This window comes from Dermacentor silvarum, chromosome 3, assembly GCF_013339745.2.
Source record: "Dermacentor silvarum isolate Dsil-2018 chromosome 3, BIME_Dsil_1.4, whole genome shotgun sequence".
Taxonomy (NCBI): Eukaryota; Metazoa; Arthropoda; class Arachnida; order Ixodida; family Ixodidae; genus Dermacentor; species Dermacentor silvarum.
The window spans coordinates 24,882,070-24,901,699 of record NC_051156.1 but is presented as its reverse complement, the minus strand read 5'-3'; the positions used below and the strand labels follow the sequence as shown (position 1 = coordinate 24,901,699).

The following is a 19,630-nucleotide window of genomic DNA, read 5'->3' as shown; positions in this document are numbered from 1 at the left end:
GCGAAGGGTTGTGCGAGTCGTCGTAGCTTGAGACGCTGACGTGCGCTGATTTCGAGTAAAACCTCACTAATGCAATTCGCTAATTGGATAATTCAGACTTGTCCTTTGGTCCCGGCGGCATTATTCAATGCATTCAAACTCTCCTTAATTCGTAAGCAGTTGGCCGCACATAGGTTAATTCTCGAGGACAACTATCAAAGCTCGGAGAGTGCGGAACACCTCAAATGTGCAATGCAAAGAGCAAGAACGGTGCAAGCGTCCCAACTGAAACGAAGTGGCGGAGTCTGCATCGCCTTAGACACGTAAATGACGGCAACGCGTTGTGCCTATTTGTGCCTTTAAAGCCTTTATTCTTGCGTTTGCTGCTGCACATAACTCTGCGTCGGCTGCGTGCCTTCAGGACCGCAAGGTCGCCATCCATGATTGCATGGATTGTGGCCGCGGTTTTGTCCGCAGTGGTTTCGTTCTAACTTGTGTGGGGTCTCACACATGCTCTTGGGACAAAGGAACGACAACACAGTAGTGCAAACAATCAAAAGGGCATTTATTGCACCTTTCATACACTAATGCACACCAGCCGAATTGCAACCAATAGAACATTCACACGGGCGCGCGACAAATCAAGGAAGTCCGACTCACCGCGACCCGATAGTGAGCGAATACGTTCGCCCCATGCTATGACACCATCGCCTAGTCGTTCACGTGTACGGTCACGCGAACGGTAGCGCGTTCGAACGATCCGTGTTCGTCCATACCGGTGCCCCGCTCCGAGCCACACGAGACGTCTCGCGAAGCGGGCCGTCGCACACGCGAAGCGTTCGTGCGTCTTAACTGCCAATCCCAAGCCAAAGAGGAAGCGCCCTCGACCTTTCTCTCCCAAGTCACCCCGCCGTTCGGCGGCGTTAGCATCGTGACACTCGCGCCATCTCCAGCAATGCGCCGCAACCACCACGACTGCCGCCGGGCTTAGCCACGCTGAGAAGCCGGACTAAAGGAGACATGTGGGGAAAACAATATCAGGGGACGTGTGAGAGTCGCGCATCCCCACATCCTCCCAACCTTAAATCACTACACATACTCCGGAGAAAAATGTACACGCACTTTCCATAACATGCAAGCCGGCATTGTCTCTGGGGTTCACCGCTGGCGTCCGTTGGTCACAGCACCAGCTCTGCAGATTCGATGGCACGACTCCAGCACAGGACTCCTGAAACGGCGACGCAGAAGTCGGCACGAGCAAGCGTCGCTCGCGCCGACGTGCCCTGCCGGCCAGAGCCGCTGTAGCCGTTGGTGACTGCCGGCTCTTTTCTCAGCCGCCGAGTGTAGCGAGCCGGACACAGGCGGCCGCCGAAATCGCTGCGCCGACTGGCCACAGTCATCTGCATTGCCTGGGGTAGCTCGATTGTAGTCCGGGGCAGCAGCGCTGACGATGTGCAGGTGACAGCAAACCAGAGGTGACTCCGCTCATGCTGCGTACACTCAACGCACTCGACAAACACTAAAGTAGTGCAAGGGAGAGGAATTCGGCATACGCATCGCCCACGTGGTACGATGTTCAATTCGGCTAGCAAAATTTCGGGCGGCATTTCAGATGCTAAGTTCACGTGAACAAAGCTTACTTTCTTGAGGCGAATGAGAATTTCAATTCGTGTTAGGCGAACTAATGAGGGAAGCAATTCATGTGCGACACCTCAACACAACGGTCCACCAGGTTGTGTCCTTCAACATGTGACAGGCAGCTTTGTAAAGCCTTAGGCCTAATGCGTCGCTACTTTGACAACAACTGGCACCCCCCCCCCCCCCCCCCAAAAAAAAAAACATCACCCAAAATAGGCACAACTGGCAACCACGAGGAGACGTTAGCTCTGTGAGGTGGTCCTACCCCGCTCGGTGCACACAGCATCCGAGTTGACGGCGCCCACCCAGTAGCGCACGCAGGATCTCTGCCAGGGGGGGGGGGTTGACAGTTTGCCAATACCATCCAAACAGCACTAATTTCAATTTCTTCATGGGAAATTGTAAAAAAATGCGCTTTTTGCGAGTGTGCAGACGATTGCGCGTCTTACATCTTAGTTGCAGTACTCAAATGCGCAAGGAAAGAAAAGGGGTTAAACAAAAGGGGGGGTTAGGTCGGCCTCAGGGGGGGGACAACCCCCAAATCCCCCCCCGTCGCTGCGCCACTGCGCCCACCGTCCCAGACGGTGTCGGAGCACCCGGTGCCAGGCCACAATACCACTCAGCCCATAGCGGCACCCGTGGCCCGCGTCCACCCGGCTCCCTGAGCCCCGACCTCCGAAGTCAAAGACAGAAGAAGCTATTTACATAAGAAATTCGGACCACCCACGAGGCTTCCGTACTCACTCGCTTCAGGCTTGCCAATGCTCCGCGGGCGCTAGGCCTCGCTCTCCCAGGATGCAGACCACGTGGCTCTCGTACAGACGAGTATACCTCAAAACACTCGCAAAAAGGCCTAGCATGTTGAAAAGTTCAAACACGTTACAGCAACCGTCGCCTTGCTTAAGAAAGCACGCCGCCAACACTAGCGATCAAAATCCACGCTAGGAATACGCTTCGGTTCAAACAAAGGTTGTCTCGAACCGAGCAAAACTCAAAATTATCGTCCGATGTCCCAAGAGGTCCACGTTGGGCAGCCAGATGTGGGTTCTAACACATGCTCTTGGACAAAGGAACGACAACACAGTAGTGCAACCAATCAAAAGGGCATTTATTGCACCTTTCATGCACTAATGCACACCAGCCGAATTATAACCAATAGAACATTCACACGGGCGCGCGACAAATCAATGAAGTCCGACTCACCGCGACCCGATAGCGAGCGAATATGTTCGCCCCATGCTATGACACCATCGCCTAGTCGTTCACGTGTACGGTCATGCGAACGGTGGCGCGTTCGAACGATCCGTGTTCGTCCATACCGGTGCCCCGCTCCGAGCCACGTGAGACGTCTCGCGAAGCGGGCCGGCGCACGCGTGAAGCGTTCGTGCGTGTTAACCGCCGATCCCAAGCCAAAGAGGAAGCGCCCTCGACCTTTCTCTCCCATGTCACCCCGCCGTTCGGCGGCGTTAGCATCGCGACACTCGCCGCGCCATCTCCCGCAATGCGCCGCAACCACCACGACCGCTGCCGGGCTTAGCCACGCGGAGAAGCCGGACTACAGGAGACATGCGGGGAAAACAACATCAGGGGACGTGTGAGAGTCGCGCATCCCCACACTTGGTGCAAAGCTGTTGAGGATGGAGAGCAATGGCTACATCTCGATCGGCGGACGATCTATTGGCGACTAGTTCACTGGGTAAAAAATAATCGGAAAAAAATAAAGCGTGCCTCATGTGACGACGTGCGCCATGGATAAGCTGCATAGGAAGTCAAGAGGTCTTCGCCGCTGCGAGCGCTAATCATTCACGAGACGAAGAGAATTGCAGCTTCTGCACTGCTTTTATGCAAAATAGAAACATGGTTTGTCGATTCATTCAGTAAATAAAAGCGTGTTGACGTAGCAAGCATTTGTTGTTTTCTTGATGCCGTCGATATTTCTATACACACACACAACATTTGCTTAATTCGGACGTTTTTTTTTTTTTTTCGGTCCCCAGAAATCTAAGTTAAGGAGGTTTTACTGTAGTGGCTTTGGCAAGCTTGCGTTCGCGATCCTTGATTTGGTCTCAATCAGGAGTTTCTTTAGGCACAGCATTTTGGCGGAAATTTTGACATGCCGACTCGTTGAGAATCGTTGCGGCAGGGGCAACTGACACTTATGGGAAAGAGGCCCAGGCAGGGCTGCTAAAATGCTGCTAAACAGCGCCCACAATGGCGAGTTCGTTGGTTTCGAGTAGGGGGAAAAGTGGCCATATGCTGCTGAAAGCTCAGGACTGCAATGGGGCCGCCGCTTTCGCTTTTGTTGCGTTTTGGATTTCGGCAAATTTCGGGTGTGCAAGGCCACCCGAAATTCAGGCCAGGCACTCTTTGAAAAAGAAGGAAGCTCATCAACGCGCAGTAAGTTTACGACACGCAGGAGATTGAAGGGGTGATTTCGGCGCGCTGCCACTCGCAAGTGCAGCGAATGTCATACAGCGTTGAAATGCGGATACGTTCTTTGAGGTATGTTCTCGCGATTAGCGACAATGAATGGACGAAGAGATCGCGCTTAAAAAAGCCCAAATGATCTGCAATAAAGGACGAAACGGAATCGTGAAAATGTTAACTGGCGACGGCTGACCGTGGCCATCGGCGACCCGAATTCGCCCATTCAGGCCGTCGCGGGTCTATACCTTTTCTTCTATCTAAGTATTATAGACAGAAGCAGTATGTATATATATATATATATATATGTATATATATATTGAAAGCTGAGCATAGCATAAGGAAATGAGCAGTCTAAGAGATGATGCGCAATGTTGTGATGATATAGGATGTATGCACTTGACGCCATCCGCGAGGAGCGCTACCGTCGTCTGCGGTTACCACCATGTTGGCATTCGCCGTCCTTAGGTGGCCTAGGCCTAGGCGCCGGCAGTAGCGCAATGAACGATTCAGCGGAAGGTTGCACTTCAGTATTTATAGTTAATTGGTGTGTTTGGTGACTATAATGCACTTAAGTGCACACGCACGCGGTTTAGATAAACCTGAGCGATTGCACTACGAACACAAAGTGCACTTGTGCAGCGGCGACCCACTTGAGCTGAAAGAAGCTGCACTTCAGCGCGATGTCTGGCTGCTGCCTCGCATGGATTTCACCGACATCAAGGACTATCTTGTGCACGGAACAAGTTTTGTGTCGTGCGAGCAACTAAAATCATACAAATCCATGGAAGGCCATAACTATTTGACGAGCGGCTGGGTGCAGCAGCCGTTCGTCAAATTGGTGTTGTCGTTGTTGTTGTGGGAAAGGTGAGCAAGCTTCCGTCGTTTATTCTTGCTCGAATTTTTTTTTTTTTAGTGAAATAGCTCTGTAAATTGTGTGTGCATCCCATAACCACGGCAATGGGATGTCACAGTCGGAAAGGTATTAGATGCAGCAGTTGCCAGTGGTTGTTTTCAAATGGTTTTTTAGACCTCCACAACCGCTGTGTGCCGTGCAGGTATTTGTTTAATGCTGGTTAGAGACGCTGTGGGGTCTCACACGGCGTTCGGGTCAAAGGAACGACAACACAGTAGTGCAAACAAACAAAAGGGCATTTATTGCACCTTTCATACACTAATACACGCTAGCCGAATTACTATGCGTAGAACAGTCACATGGGTGCGCGACAAATCAAGGAAGTCCGACTCACCGCGACCGGATAGCGAGCGAATATGTTCGCCCCCTGCTATGACACCATCGTCTAGTCGTTCACCTGTACGGTCACGCGAACGGTGGCGCATTCGAACGATCGGTGTTTATCCATACCGGTGCTCTGCTCCCAGCCACGCGAGATGGTCTCGTGAAGCGTGGATTGCCGCACACGCGGAATGTCCGCATCGCTCGCCGATCCCAACCCGAAGAGGAAGCGAAGCGCCTTCGAGCTTTCGCTCCCAAGTCACCCCGCTGTCCGGTGGCATTAGCATCGCGACACTCGCGCCATCTCTCACAATGCGCCGCAACCACCACGACCGCCACCAGCGCTTAGCCACGCGGAGAAGCCGGACCACAGGAGATGCGAGCCATGCGGGGAAAGCAACATCAGGGGACGAGTGAAAGTCGCGCATCCCCACATTGCGCAGTTTTCGTAAAGAAACAAGTATAATGTATTTGTAACTTCCTTCCTCTTTAATGACCGTCGGCATTTACGCAGTCCCGTAAATGCCATTCATTGACGTCGTACGAATTAGCGTTAATGTTGTTTTATTTTGAAAAGTAGTAAGTGCTCCAACTCGATCTGCAGCCACCACAATAAATTAAATTCAGAATTTTAGATTTACATCTTGATGCTTAAGCTGTCTGTCTGTACTCGCAGGTTCGTCATTCACAGTCATTCAATGAAAAGCCGCTCGCACCGTGGCTTCTCATAAAAGAAGACGGCGACACTGCGCAGTTCACCATTATGCCGCTGCTGGATTGGCGTACAGACTCGGCACTTATAGTCTCTCCGTGCACGCAGATACACTAATTCAAGTACTTTCTACGTAATAACATTCACTCACGGCTCCGCGCACAGAACACTGCTGTGTGCGAACTCCCCAAGACGGCTTGGACGATAGCGATCTCCAATACTTCCGACACGCATGGACGAACCGGCGACTGTAAACATGGCACGACTGCCCGGCGATGCTGTCACCGCCTCGCGGATCAAGGTTCAGTGCTTACAACAACCGTTTCTAAGGTAGATGACTACTGTGCTTTGCAAATGCGGCACAACCTCCCCAGTTCTCTTGTACGGTCAGCTGGAAGCGACTAGGTGTAAGCTACCGGAAAAATTGTCGGAACATAAACAGGGGGGGGTGACGCATGGTGTCGTTGTTCTCATTGCCCACAAAGTGACGACTGCATATTCTTGTGTTCGGCGTCGGAAACCACGGCATGTTATCAGGAGTAGATATAGTACAGAGAACACGTGCAAGAAAGGTTGTAAATACTCTACTTCACGCGTCGAACAGCACGTATCCAGTGGTCCCGTCACTCCGCTTCGTACGGCTTTTCGGGGAACCAACAGAACCGACACATCAGGATTGCTACCCCTCATGTTCATGACAATTTACTACGCAACAACGGCTACCACACTTCGGGGCCGTGCGCCGCTCAGCCTAGTTGCCAGCTTCTGCTTTCGACCCGGTTTGTCGATGCAGAGAGTGCTCACTTTCCATGTCCAACCACGCAGGCGGTAGCGCACAGCGTCGTGCGTACTTTTCAAGCACTTTTTGAGTCTGAAAACTACTCACAAAATTTAATGCAACGCAGAAAGCGAGCAAGACCTCTGTGTAACTCAAGGATCGCATTTTCGCGACCGATTTTTCAGACGAATTCAGGTCGCGAAGTTCGATTTTCCAGACTAAATTGCTTGTTCCACGATGCTACTCGGCATGTGAGGCTGCCATGTGGGATTTTACGCTGGCTTTACCAGGCTTGGCTTTCAATTGCCCGCTCTATAGCCTCCAAGATTGGGAAGCACGTGCCATTCTCCCGTCTCGGAGGCCATGTCCGCTCTTCCTGAGCTGACAAAACACCTCAGGGGACTCCACCTTTTCTTTTTTTCGGTCAGCACTATCGTCGTAATCGCTTTGTAAGATCTGTTTTTTTTTCTCTTTCTTTTCTATCTTTCTTTTTCTTTTTTTAAGAGTTTCGGTTGCTATTTTGCACGTGGTGTGTGTGCCTCGGAGACGTTGCATCTTTGTGTGTTTGTGCAGCTCTGCATTTGTTTGATTGGCACGAGAGCCAAGTTGTGCGAAGTAACGGGGCTCGTTTTTTCGATCAGTATGGCGATCCGCTAAGAGAGATCGCCAACGTGGTGACTGCGGTGACGCTCTTCGTATGCGAAGACGACGTCAGGCTTGTGCAAATCCAAGCAAATCTGATCACCTCCAAGCGTAGTATAAAGCAGGCCAAAATTTGAGATTTTTTTTATGCCACTCTAGGCCTAATAAATTTCATTTTTAAGGTGAACGAGTTTTTTGGACGGTTTTCAGACTATTTCTCAGTCCCCGCAAAGTCGATCGGCGACTGTATATGCTTGCTAAGCACACACTTGAACGGATAGGTGAAGATACTGCAATTTGCTGGTGGCGATAGCTATGAATGATGATGTGCGACAACCCACGAGGAGATTTGCCGGTGCCAGAATAGGAAACCGAGTGCTTGGCAGCATTCTCACTTGACATGGGCGAGTGAGTACTGCTGGGTAGCTGCTGCTGTGGACACCTACAGCTCTCAATTGCGCGTTCCTCTCCCCCTGTTGTTTACATGAGATCTAGCAGCCGTAAAAAGTATAATGCGATAGTGATTTGCCGATATACTGAACATTGGTGCCTAAAATGGTGTTTTCCGGGAACGTATGAACCGGTAAAAAAAAAAAGCGTAACTGCATTGAATCATTTTGTTCATGCTTGTTCACGAATGTTGGCACGAGGAAATTGTACGAACTATTTGGAACTACTTTCGTTGTTCCTGTGGCACTCAAATGCCGCAGTGAACAAGTAGGAGAACGGTGATGGTTCTGGAGGGAAGCTGTGCCTAACCTGACAGGGGTTTTGGTGCCTGTGATCAGCCTTTTCTGATTTGTATTTAAAAATTATATTCTACTGCCCAGACAGCATCTGTAGTAAACTTTGCTAATGAATTGTAAAATTCTGCTTATTGTATTTTCGCCTTGTTTCCGTGAAATGCTGCAGTGGGTCGTGGAAAGGCAGCCCCCTGCTGGATCCCCTGCTGGAGCAGCGGCTGCCCCGTGGATTCCTCCGAGAGATGCTGGACGTGGCTGCCGGTGACCGCACCTGCATGTGTGAGGTACGAGCAGAGATGGTGAATATGCGTGCAGCACGGTTGCCACTGCTGGCGTTGAGACAAATAGGTTGCAAAAGGGCTGTAAACACTGCACCAGGTGAAACACTACACCACTGCAACATGAAGCACACCAGGTGTGCTTCATGAAAGACAGGTTAACCGTGCGAGTCGGTCATGAATTGGCTGCTTGCCGACCAGGTCGTCGTGCATACCCTGTATAGCGTGAAAATATTCATTGCATATCTTCATGGTGTTGATTCACCAGTACCTAGGGTATGCAAATCTGTGTAGTATCTTGCTCTAATTTTTTTTTCTGAATTTGGTATTGAGTGGCAAAAGCTCGACACCACAGTGCAGTAGGTACAGTCGTGTTTTGTGAGCTTGCTATCCATTTGCATTTCTGAATACTAAATAGTGATAATAGTTTGTGTGGAAGATGCATTAAAGCTCTCCTCTGCTGTCGTGTACTATTGTAGCCACCAATATTCTCACGACCTCGTAGGAGACGTGGAAGCCGGCGTACAGCACGTATATAAGCACTTTATATGAACAGCCAACGCAACGTCGTCTCTGTTTTTCTACCTGCGCGCTACTTCAGCGTCATTTCCATGGTCGGGCACATACCCGCAGCGACGATATAGGATGTGGCATTTGTGCCTCCTTTGAAAGAAGCATTGTCCCGATGCGCCAAGCGCCCAAGAAAGTGCCGTGATGGTGCAAAATTGATGTCATGATGAAAAGTATGGCTTCATACGAAGCACGTGCACAACTTCGGGCAGATGCTGCCGGTGTTTGGAGCAGTAAGGACTGTCGGCCACAACTTCATAATTCACGTCAATGATGCGGCGTAGAACTGTGCACGGCCCGAAGTATCTTCGCAGGAGCTTCTCAGATAGCCCCCGCCGACAAGTAGCAGTCCAAACCCACACCTGGTCGCCGACATTGTACGTGACGGGTCTGTGTCGAAGATTGTAGTGTCTGGCATCGTAGTTTTGTTGCTCTTGGATGCGCAAGCTGCCTTGCTTCCTACAACACGTCCAACAGTGTTGTTACTTCCCGGCTATAGACGAGGCTGAAAGGTGTCACGCGTGTTGTCTCCTGGCAATCTGTGTTGTACTTAAATGTAACATATGGTAAAATCTCGTCCCAGCTCTTGTGGTCGACGTCGATATACATACTCATCATGTCTGCCAGAGTCTTATTCAAACGTTCGGTCAGCCCATTGGTTTAAGGGTGTTAAGCGGTTGTCTTTCGGTGAGTTGTACCACTTAATCGCAACACGGTATCCAGAAGCGCAGTGGTGAAAGCAGAACCTCTGTCGGTAATGACCACTGTGGGAGCGCCATGCCTTAGGACGACAGCTTCGATGAAAAATTGTGCTGCTTGAGCTGCTGTTCCCCGCTGGAGAGCAGCCGTTTCGGCTTATCGGGTAAGATAATATGTGACAAAGATTATCCATCTGTATCCGGCAGAAGTCACTGGAAATGGATCTAAAAGGTCCATGGGCCAACTTGTGCGAACGGCGCTTGCGGTATCTGAACAGAATGCAGCAGTCGAGCAGGCTTGACGGGTGGGGTTTTGCAGCACTGGCAATCCTGGCATGTCTGGACATAATTTTTCACAACCGGCGCAAGTCTCGGCCAGTAATACTTTAGCCTAATTCTGGATAATGTGCGGGAGTAGCCCAAGTGACCAACAGTCGGCTCGTTGCGACAGGCGTGTAGGACTTCGTTCCATAGAGATGCGGGAACGACAAGTAGGTAACTGCTGCCACAGGGTGAAAACTTCTTTTTATAGAGAATGTTGCGACACATGCAAAATGAAGGCAGTGCTCTGGCGACTAACCTCGGTACGCAGCTTGTTCGTCCCTCTGAGTAATCAATAAGAGGAACGAGTTCTGTATCCTTGCGTTGCTGGCGTTAAAAGGCGGCAGCGTCTACCATGCCTAGAAAAGCCGCGTCGTCATCGTCGTGCAATGTAGTCTCAACAAGCGACCGAGACAGGCAGTCGGCGTCGGCGTGCCGCCTCCCCGATATGTAGACAACAGTGAAGTCGAACTCCTGGAGCCGAAGGCTCCAGCGTGCTAGCCGACCAGCTGGATCTTTTTAATTAGTCAGCCAGCAAAGTGCATGGTGATCACTGACGACGGTGAAACAGCAACCGTAAAGATATGGGCGAATTTTCAGGATGGCCCAGACTACCGCGAGGCATTCTTTTTCTGTAGTGGAATAGTTAGTCTCCGTTCTGGATAGGGTCCTGCTGGCGTAAGCAAGCACTCTTTCGGTGCCGTCCTGCTGCTGAAGAAGCTCTGCGCCAAGGCCGACATTGCTAGCATCGGTATGAAGAATCGTCGGGGCGTCTTCGTCAAAGTATGCAACGTCTGGAGCCGTTGCCATAGCTTGTGAAATGCCCGTTGCTGCTCTTCGCCCCTCACAAAGGGGACATTTCGCGGGTGAGATGTGTTAATGGACACGCGATGCGCGAGAACTCCGCAATAAACCGCCGGTAGTAGGCGCACAGCCTTTTTATGAGATGGCGTCGGGAAATTAGCGACGGCAGTGATTTTATCAGCGTCAGGTCAGACACCTTCATGACTAACCACGTGACTGAGGATTTGAAGTTCTTCAAAACTAAAATGGCACATTTCGGGTTTCAAAGTTAGGCCTGCTGAGCGTATTGCCTCAAAGACCGTCTTCAGCCTCTCTAAGTGTTCATCGAACGTGGCGGAGAAAACAATCACGTCGTCGAGGTACACTAGGCAGGTTTGCCATTTGAGGCCTGAGAGTACCGTGTCCATTAGTCGTTGAAACGTTGCTGGCGCAGAACACAAACCGAAGGGAAGCACCTGAAATTCATAAAGTCCATTGGGTGTCACCATGGTCTCTCTCACCAACTTTGATTTGCTAGTAGCCGCTTTTCAAGCCCATCGAGGAAATGTAACGTGCGTTTCGTAGCCGGTCCAATGAATCACCGATACGCGGTAGCGGATAAATGTCTTTCTTTGTGATATAATTGAGTTTTTGATGGTCGATGTAGAAGCGCAGACTACCGTCCTTCTTTTTCACCAATACGACAGGTGATGCCCATGGACTCTTAGATGGCCGAATAACTCCGTCCTCAAGCATCGTCTTCACTTGCTTTTGTATTGCCTCCCACTCTTTCGGTGCTACACGGTAAGGATTCTGCCGAATGGGCCTTGCGTCGTCTTCGGTGGTAATACGGTGCTTGGTGAGCGGCGTCTGGCTAACTCTTGACGCAGATGAGAAGCAGCTGTTTAACTCATTGATGAGCTCAAAAAGGCTGTTGCGTTCGATGGGTGATAAAGTTCGACTGACATCAAGCACAGGTGCAGGCTTAGGCACGGTGGACGCCGCGTGCTGCACTGAGAGGCAGTCATGTGATGGGGCAATTTCGTCGAAGTAAGCAACAGCAGTGCCTTTAACTATCTGTCGACGTTCCCTGTTAAAATTCGTCAGCAGGACTTCAGCATGTCCGTCGAGTACATTAATTACGGCCCTGGTGACGGAAATGGTGCGTTGATGTGTTCAGCGACACCAGGCCCAGTGTGCAAGTTATCGTAGATTACAGGCACGAGGGAACAACTTCGCGGTTCAAGCATCATGTCGTTGTCGGCGATACGTAAACGGGGTCGATGGTCATCCACGGGGTCGACGTCTTGAGAGCTCGTAGAAAATGTCGCCATGCGGTTGCGGACATTAATAACTGCACCATACTCCCTCAAGAAATCCATACCTAAAATAAGTTCTTTACAGCACTCAAAGAGAATGACGAGAGTGGTGACGAAGGCTGAACCGGCGATGATTCTGGCTATGCATTTTCAAATCACCGTCATCAACTGGCCCCCGGCAGTTCTGATGTTGAGCCCGTTCCACGGCGTCTTCATTTTTCTTAGTCTGTCGGCTAGCTTTAGACTCAATATCGAAAAATGCGAACTAGTATCAAGGGGAGCGGCCACTTGGTGGCCGTCAATGCGAACGACAAGATCGGCGCTGACGGCGTCTGTTGCATGTGGTGTGGTTGGAATCGTCGGAGTCGTAGAGTCGATCGTCGGTGATGGGGGTTCTTGGGAAGCCGGACAGTTTGGAACCTCACCCCCCGAGGTCGCTGCCTCTAGTTTGCCCGGTGTGGGCTAGGAGACCTGCCCCTAGAGACGTCAGGAAACTCGTGATAGGTTGGTGGGGTGTAACGAGCCGGTGATGGGGAACGCGATCGAGGCGTCGTTGAACCTTCCGGTCGAAGGCTTGAAGGATTGTAGTCACATGTACGTGGAGCGTCAAAGCGAGGGTGATTGTAGTCGGTGGGAAGTCTGAGAAACCCAGCTGCGCAGTAGTGGCAAGCTTTATAAACATGCCCTGCCTCACCGCAATGAAATCATAGCAGCCGGCGGTCAGTGGTGCGCCCCAGATCGGTTTTTTGAAGTGGATAACCGCAGGGGAATTCTCCGTAAGACCGCGGCGCAGCGATTGGCTGTCGGCTATATGGCATTGCTGGCGACGGCTGTGACTGTCGAAGATAGGGTGTCGGGGATGGCAGTGGTGGCTGCGTCGGAGTGGTCGATGGTGTCAGCAGCATCTAAGTGGCGGGAGGTGGACGACAAAGAGCTTCCGCGTGTATGTATTGTCGCGGCACCGCTTGCCAGTCAGGCGAAGAAAAGGCCTGTCGAACTTCCTCCTGGACAGAAGCCACCGCTGGTGCCATGGGAGCAATTCCGAGCTGCCGGATCTCCTCTCGCACAATCTCTCGGATAACTTCACGCAGAGATGTGCCGCCACCCTCAGGTAGCAGTGAAGCATTTGTTGGTGAGTTCGCACGATCGTATTGGCGGTACCGCTGCTGTAATGCTTGTTCGGTAGCGGTAGCCTCCTTGGTAAATTTGGCCACTGTCGTCGGCGGATTCCTCACGAGTCCGGCAAACAGTTGCTCCTTCACTCTCCGCAAGAGATAGCGCAACTTCTTTTCTTAGGCCATCTCAGGTTCTGCTCTGCGGAAAAGGCGGGCCATATCTTCTGCAAACATAGCAACGCTCTCATTTGGCTTCTGAATATGAGATTCGAGAAGGCGCTGCACATTGTCTTTTCTGTCGCTTTTAGTGAATGTCTCTAGCTGCTGGGTGCGGAAGGCATCCCATTTAGTCAGGCTCCTCTCCCGGTTCACAAACCACGTCCGCGCACTATCTCGAAGAGCAAAATAGACATGAGACAGCTTTTTCCGGGAGCCCCATTCATTATGACTGGCGACATGCTCGAACTGGTCCAGCCAATCTTGGACATCTTCAATTGCGTTACCATGGAAACCTGCGATGGAGTTGCAGTGGTCATGGCGGTAGTATGTAGACGCGGTCTGGCAGGACCCTGCAAGGGGTTGAACTCGGGCGTCAGGCCTAGCAAGCGGCGGCTGTGATCCCGTGTTCGATGGATGGCTCCGTGAAAGGGTGCCTAGCATGAAGCAATCCTACCCAGCACCTCCACCAGTGTCACGACCTCGTAGGAGATGTGGAAGCCGGCGTACAGCACGTATATAAGCACTTTATATGAACAGCCAACGCAGCGTCGTTGTCGTCTGTTTTCTACCCGCGCACTACTTCAGCGTCGTTTCCATGGTCGGGCACATGCCCACGGCAACAATATAGGATGTGGCAATATGCATTATTTAATGGCATCAAGCTCTTGTTAATCCCAACGTGTTTGGCCATGCAGCAGTTAATTTTGACAACCCTCAGAGCATGCCGAGTGCCACAAATGTGCGTCACCAAATAGCAAAAGGGGCACTAGCACCAACTGAAGTACCGTATATACTCGTGTAAGGGCCGCACCCCTACTTTGAAAGGAGAAATTTCAAAAAAAAAGTTCGAAAAGTCCCGCCAGAAAGGTGTAGTTAGTTCAATGGAAGCTAGATGGCGCTGCCAGTTTTCCGCTACCGCCGGCCAAGCCGTTGAGCTGGTTGAGCCAATGCCTCCTAGGAGGCGTTGGTTGAGCATTGGTGTACGGTGCCATGATTGCTTTGTGTGGTGCATCATTTGCGTTGTGTCGCCGGCGAACTGGTGTCACTCCGTCAGTAGTAGTGAGCCCTGTTTGAGCCAGCGCAGGTGAAGGAAGATGGGCCGGCATTTGAGATTGTTCACTGCTTCATTTAAACTGCAAGTGACTGAATATGCCGAGGAACACGGCAAGCGAGAAGCTGGATGCAAGTACGACATAGACGAGAAGCGCGTGCGTTACTGGATAAAGCGGAAAGATGCCCTCGCTGCTACCAACAGGAGCCGAAAGGTGTTTCGCGGCAAGAAGTGCAAATACCCGGAACTTGAAGGCGAACTCTTCAAATATGTCATCCACACTAATTGACGGCTACGCTGTATCAACTGACATGGTACGCGTGAAAGCCCTTAACATCGCTCTCCACATGAAAATACCCCAGGCACAATTCAAGGCAAGTCGGGGGTGGGCTACGCGGTTTATGAACCGGAACCAGCTCTCTATTCGCCGCAGAACGACGATATGTCAAAAACTTCCATGTGAATACGAAAGCCATGTGGTTAAATTCCATCGCTTTGTTAATGCTCTCAGGAGGGAACATGAGTACGACCTCTCCCAAATTAGAAATGCGAACCAGACTCCTGTGTGGTTCAACGCACCTGAATTTCGAACAGCATGGACGGTACTGAGGATGATCGTCTCTGGGGGGATGCAGACGCCGAGGCAAGCTCTTCCGAGGGCGAGGACAGCGATAGCGACATGGAATCATAATAAAAACATTCCTGGCATGTCATTTGTGACACTCTTGCACACTCCTACTGTTGCGGAAACAGTATAGACCTTTGGTGAGCTGTCGTCGACCTGATTCGTGTAATGGCCGCACCAAAGAAAAATTTCGAAAAAAAAAGTGCAGCCCTTACATGAGTATATACGGTAAATCAGCAGAACCCCAATCGCCATTTTCAGCAGTGGTATGTGCATGCGTGTGGGAATTACTACAGGAGTGCACCTCTTCGTTCTTGCATTTACTGCCGCAACACCTTGCACATGACACCACGTTGTCCATGTGCCATTGTCGATCAGGGTGGGCACAGGTCCTTCAAAACCCTTGAAATTGATATGTTCCCTGGACGTCCTCAAATTCTTTCTTTCCCTTGAAAACCCTTGAATTTCTTAAGTAACACAGTCTAAGATCGATTATATGAAACGCTTTCTATGGTGGATAAGTGTGGGCCCAGCAAACTTCCCATTTCAGGAACAATTGTAGTGTGAAATCCATTTGTAATAGCAATTTTAACAATATGTTGGAGTCGCACCTCAGGACCTGAATAAAGTTCATTGTCTGTCTGCTGGAAGATGAACTTTTGTGTGTTTTCTGTGGTAAAATAAACCGCCTACTGTAGTGCTTCCCTGCTGTGTCATCGGTCATAACAATGGAATCTGACTACTGGATATGTGTGCCAAAGGAGAAAAAAAAGGAAAAATCCCAATTTTTTGAAGAAAAACGTTCGCCAGAACCCCTCTCACGATGACTGTTGATGGTAATGCGTCTAGCATTGAATGAATATAGCAGCACAACGTATTGCCACTTTGAATACGAGTTATGTATGGGGCATGTGCTTCAGCGGGACTACTCTTTCATGCTTCCTTAAGTGCACTCGGTGCCACTGCGAAGCCTGCGTGTCTGAAATACATGGTGGGTCGCTGCGTGTGAATGCTGAGAAACGCATCGTTCGGCAACCGGGCTCCTCTCTTGCCCTTTTTTCTGGACAGACTCCTCCGAGGCTTAGTTAAAGGCCTCGAGTTTGCACATGACTCTATTAACGAGCTTGAAGAAAAAGAAATGCTGAAATCGCTAAAAACAACATCTTTGCTGCTCAAAATGAGATGCTTCGATGAATGCACATCAGTCTGGAAAGTAAAGTGCTCGATTTGGACGAGCTACCTGTTCTGTCCGAACAATACACAAGGGCCAACCTATAAGTACAAGGAACCATCAAAAGTGACAGTTAATCTGGGGTTGACAGTCTATAAAATAGGAAATGTAATCATTGAGTCATTTCAAGAATAGGACACTGAATCCTGTCATCGGGTACCAACACGATTGGGAGATAAGTCGAATATTATAGTTCAGTTCCGGTCTCGAGCCAAACGTGTCTCCGTCCTCCAGAAAGTCAAGATGAGGCTGAAAAACACTGACATTGGACTGGAAAATTCTGATCCAATGTACAGTATAGACCACTTATAACGTAACCGCTTATAGTGCAGCACCGGATATAGTGCGGTCTTTTCAGACTCCCGTTAACTTTACCGTAGCACTTGTGGGGTCTCACATGTGCTCTTGGGACAGAGGAACGACAGCACAGTAGTGCAAACAGTCAAAAGGGCATTTATTGCACCTTTCATACACCAATACACACTAGCCGAATTACTGCCAATAGAACATTCAGATGGGCGCGCGACAAATCAAGGAAGTCCGACTCACCGCGTCCGGATAGCGAGCGAATATGTTCGCCCCATGGTATGACACCATCGCCTTGTCGTTCACGTGTACGGTCACGCGAACGGTGGTGCGTTCGAACGATCCGTGTTTGTCCATACCGGTGCCCTCCTTCTAGCCACGCGAGACGGTCTCGCGAAGCGTGGATCGGCGCACGCGCGGGACGTCCGCATCGCTCACCGACCCCAAGCCGAAGAGGAACAGCCTTCTCCCTTTTGCGCCCGCTTAACACCCCGCTGTCAGGTGGTGTTACCAGCGCAACACTAGCGCCATCTCTCGTAATACGCTGCAACTCCGCCACCGTAAAGCTACGCGGCGAAGCCGGATTACGGCAGCCATGTGGGGAAAACAACATCAGGGGCGCATGAGAGTCGTGCATCCCCACATCTCCCCAACCTTAAATCACTGCATACTCCGGCGAAACATGTCAGCACTGTCAAACATCAACGCATGCTTCTCGAACAAGAGGTAGTACATGCAGCAGTGGCCGCACCGAGGAAATGTCCACACGCTTTCTTTAACATGCGAGCCGACATTGTCTCTGGGGTTCACCCCTGGCTTTCGCTGGTCACAGCACGAGCTCTGCAGATTCGACGGCACGACTCCAGCCCAGGACTCCGGAAACTGCGACGCAGAAGTCGGCACAAGCAAGCGTCGGTCACGCCGACGCGCCCTGCTGACGAGAGCCGCAGCAGCCATTGGTGACTGTCGGCGCTTTTGCCAGCCACCGAGCGTTGCAAGCCGGGCATAGGCGGCCACCGAAGTCGCTGCGCCGAACTGGCCACAGGCATCTCCATTGCCAGGGGTGGCTCGTTCATAGGCCGGGGCAGCGGCGCAGACAATATGCAGGTGATAGCAAACCAGGGGTGATTCCGCTCATGCTGCGTACACTCAACGCACTCGACAAACACTAAAGTAGTGCAAGGGAGAGGAATTCGGCATACGCATCGCCCACGTGGCACGATGTTCAATTCGGCTAGCAAAATTTCGGGTGGCATTTCAGATGCTAAGTTCACGTTAACAAAGCTCGCTTTCTTGAATCGAGCGAGTAATTTCAATTCATGCGAGGCTAACTAAAATGAGAGAAGCAAAGTGCGACACCTCAACACAACGGTCCACGAGGTTGTGTCCCTCCACGTGCGACAGGCGGCTTCGTAAAGCCTTAGGCCTAATGCCTCGCTACCCTGACAACAACCGGCATCCACAAATTAAAAAAAATATCACCCAAAATGAGCACCACAGGCAGCCATGAGGAGACGTAAGCTCTGTGAGGTGGTCCTACCCCCCTCAGTGCACACAGCATCCGAGTTGACGGCGCCCACCGTCCCGGACGGTGTCGGAGCGCCCGGTGCCAGGCCGCAATACCAGTCAGCCCATAGTGGCACCCGTGGCCCGCGGCCACCCGGCTTCCTGAGCCACGACTTCCGAAGTCAAAGAGATAGGAGAAGCTATTTACATAAGAAATTCGGACCACCCACGAGGCTTCCGTACTCACTCACTCTAGCGCCCGCGGGCTTGCCAATGCTCCGCGGGCGCTAGGCCTCGCTCTCCCAGGATGCAGACCACGTGGCTCTCGTACCGACGAGTGTACTTCAACAAAACACTCGCGATCAAAATCCATGCTAGGACTACGCTTCGGTTGAAACAAAGGTTGTCTCGAACCGAGCAAAACTGTTAAAGTTACCGTCCGATGCCCCAAGAGCCCCATGTTGGGCGCCAGACGTGGAGTCTCGCACATGCTCTTGGGACAAAGGAACGACAACACAGTAGTGCAATCTATCAAAAGGGCATTTATTGCACCTTTCATACACTAATACATGCTAACCAAATAATTATGCATAGACCATTCACATGGGCGCGCGACAAATCAAGGGACTCCGACTCACCGCGACCGGATAGCGAGCGAATATGTTCGCCCCATGCTGTGACACCATCGCTCGTTCACGTGTACGGTCACGCAAACGGTAGCGCGTTCGAACGATACGTGTTCGTCCATACCGGTGCCTTGCTCCTAGCGACGCGAGACGGTCTCGCAAAGCGTGGATCGGCGTACGCGCGGGACGTCCGCATCGCTCGCCGATCCCAACCCTAAGTGGAACAGCCTTCTCCATTTTGCGCCCGCCTAACCCCCCGCCGTCAGGTGGCGTTAGCAGCGCAACACTAGCGCCATCTCTCGTAATACGCTGCAACTCCGCTGCCGTAAAGCTACGTGGTGAAGCCGGGTTACAGGAGCCATGCGGGGTAAACAACATCAGGGGACGCGCGAGAGTCGAGCATGCCCACACACTCCGTGTATACACGTATCGCTTATAGTGCAGTTGCGGGAAACGAAATACCGGTTACAGTCCGGCTGCCTGGGAGTACGGAAGTCAGCAGAGATGGCGAACACTCCCCTCAAATGGGCACCCCAAGGAGTGCTCGAGGAAGAAAGAGAGCCGAAGTGGAGGAGAAGGGCACGTGGTGCGAACGAACAGCCAGTGAGGCTGGAACCAGAATCTTGAGTGCGAGTCGTGAAATATCATGGCGCGCATAGCGAGCGAGGGCCACGAAACTGGCAACCCCGGCCAACGCTCGCTTCATGATAACGGCAGTAAACGAAACTTCAGGGAGCTGGCGGCGCCGGCACAGCACGGCGAAGGGCGCCCGCGGAGACGGTGGATTGTGATTGAGGAGGGCAGAAGGGAAGCGGATTTCACCTCGGCA

General features: G+C 51.4%; 1 protein-coding gene across 3 annotated transcripts in view; it reads left to right on the top strand.

Annotated features, from left to right (window-relative positions):
* The window catches only part of LOC119445387 (ubiquitin conjugation factor E4 B), a 441,801-nt gene that overhangs the window by 200,860 nt on the left and 221,311 nt on the right, over positions 1-19,630 (top strand). For all 3 annotated transcript variants that reach the window (XM_049664500.1, XM_037709694.2, XM_049664499.1), the window contains exon 7: positions 8,323-8,437. In XM_049664500.1, the coding sequence (XP_049520457.1) occupies positions 8,323-8,437 (115 nt within the window). The remainder of the gene's footprint in view (positions 1-8,322; positions 8,438-19,630) is intronic.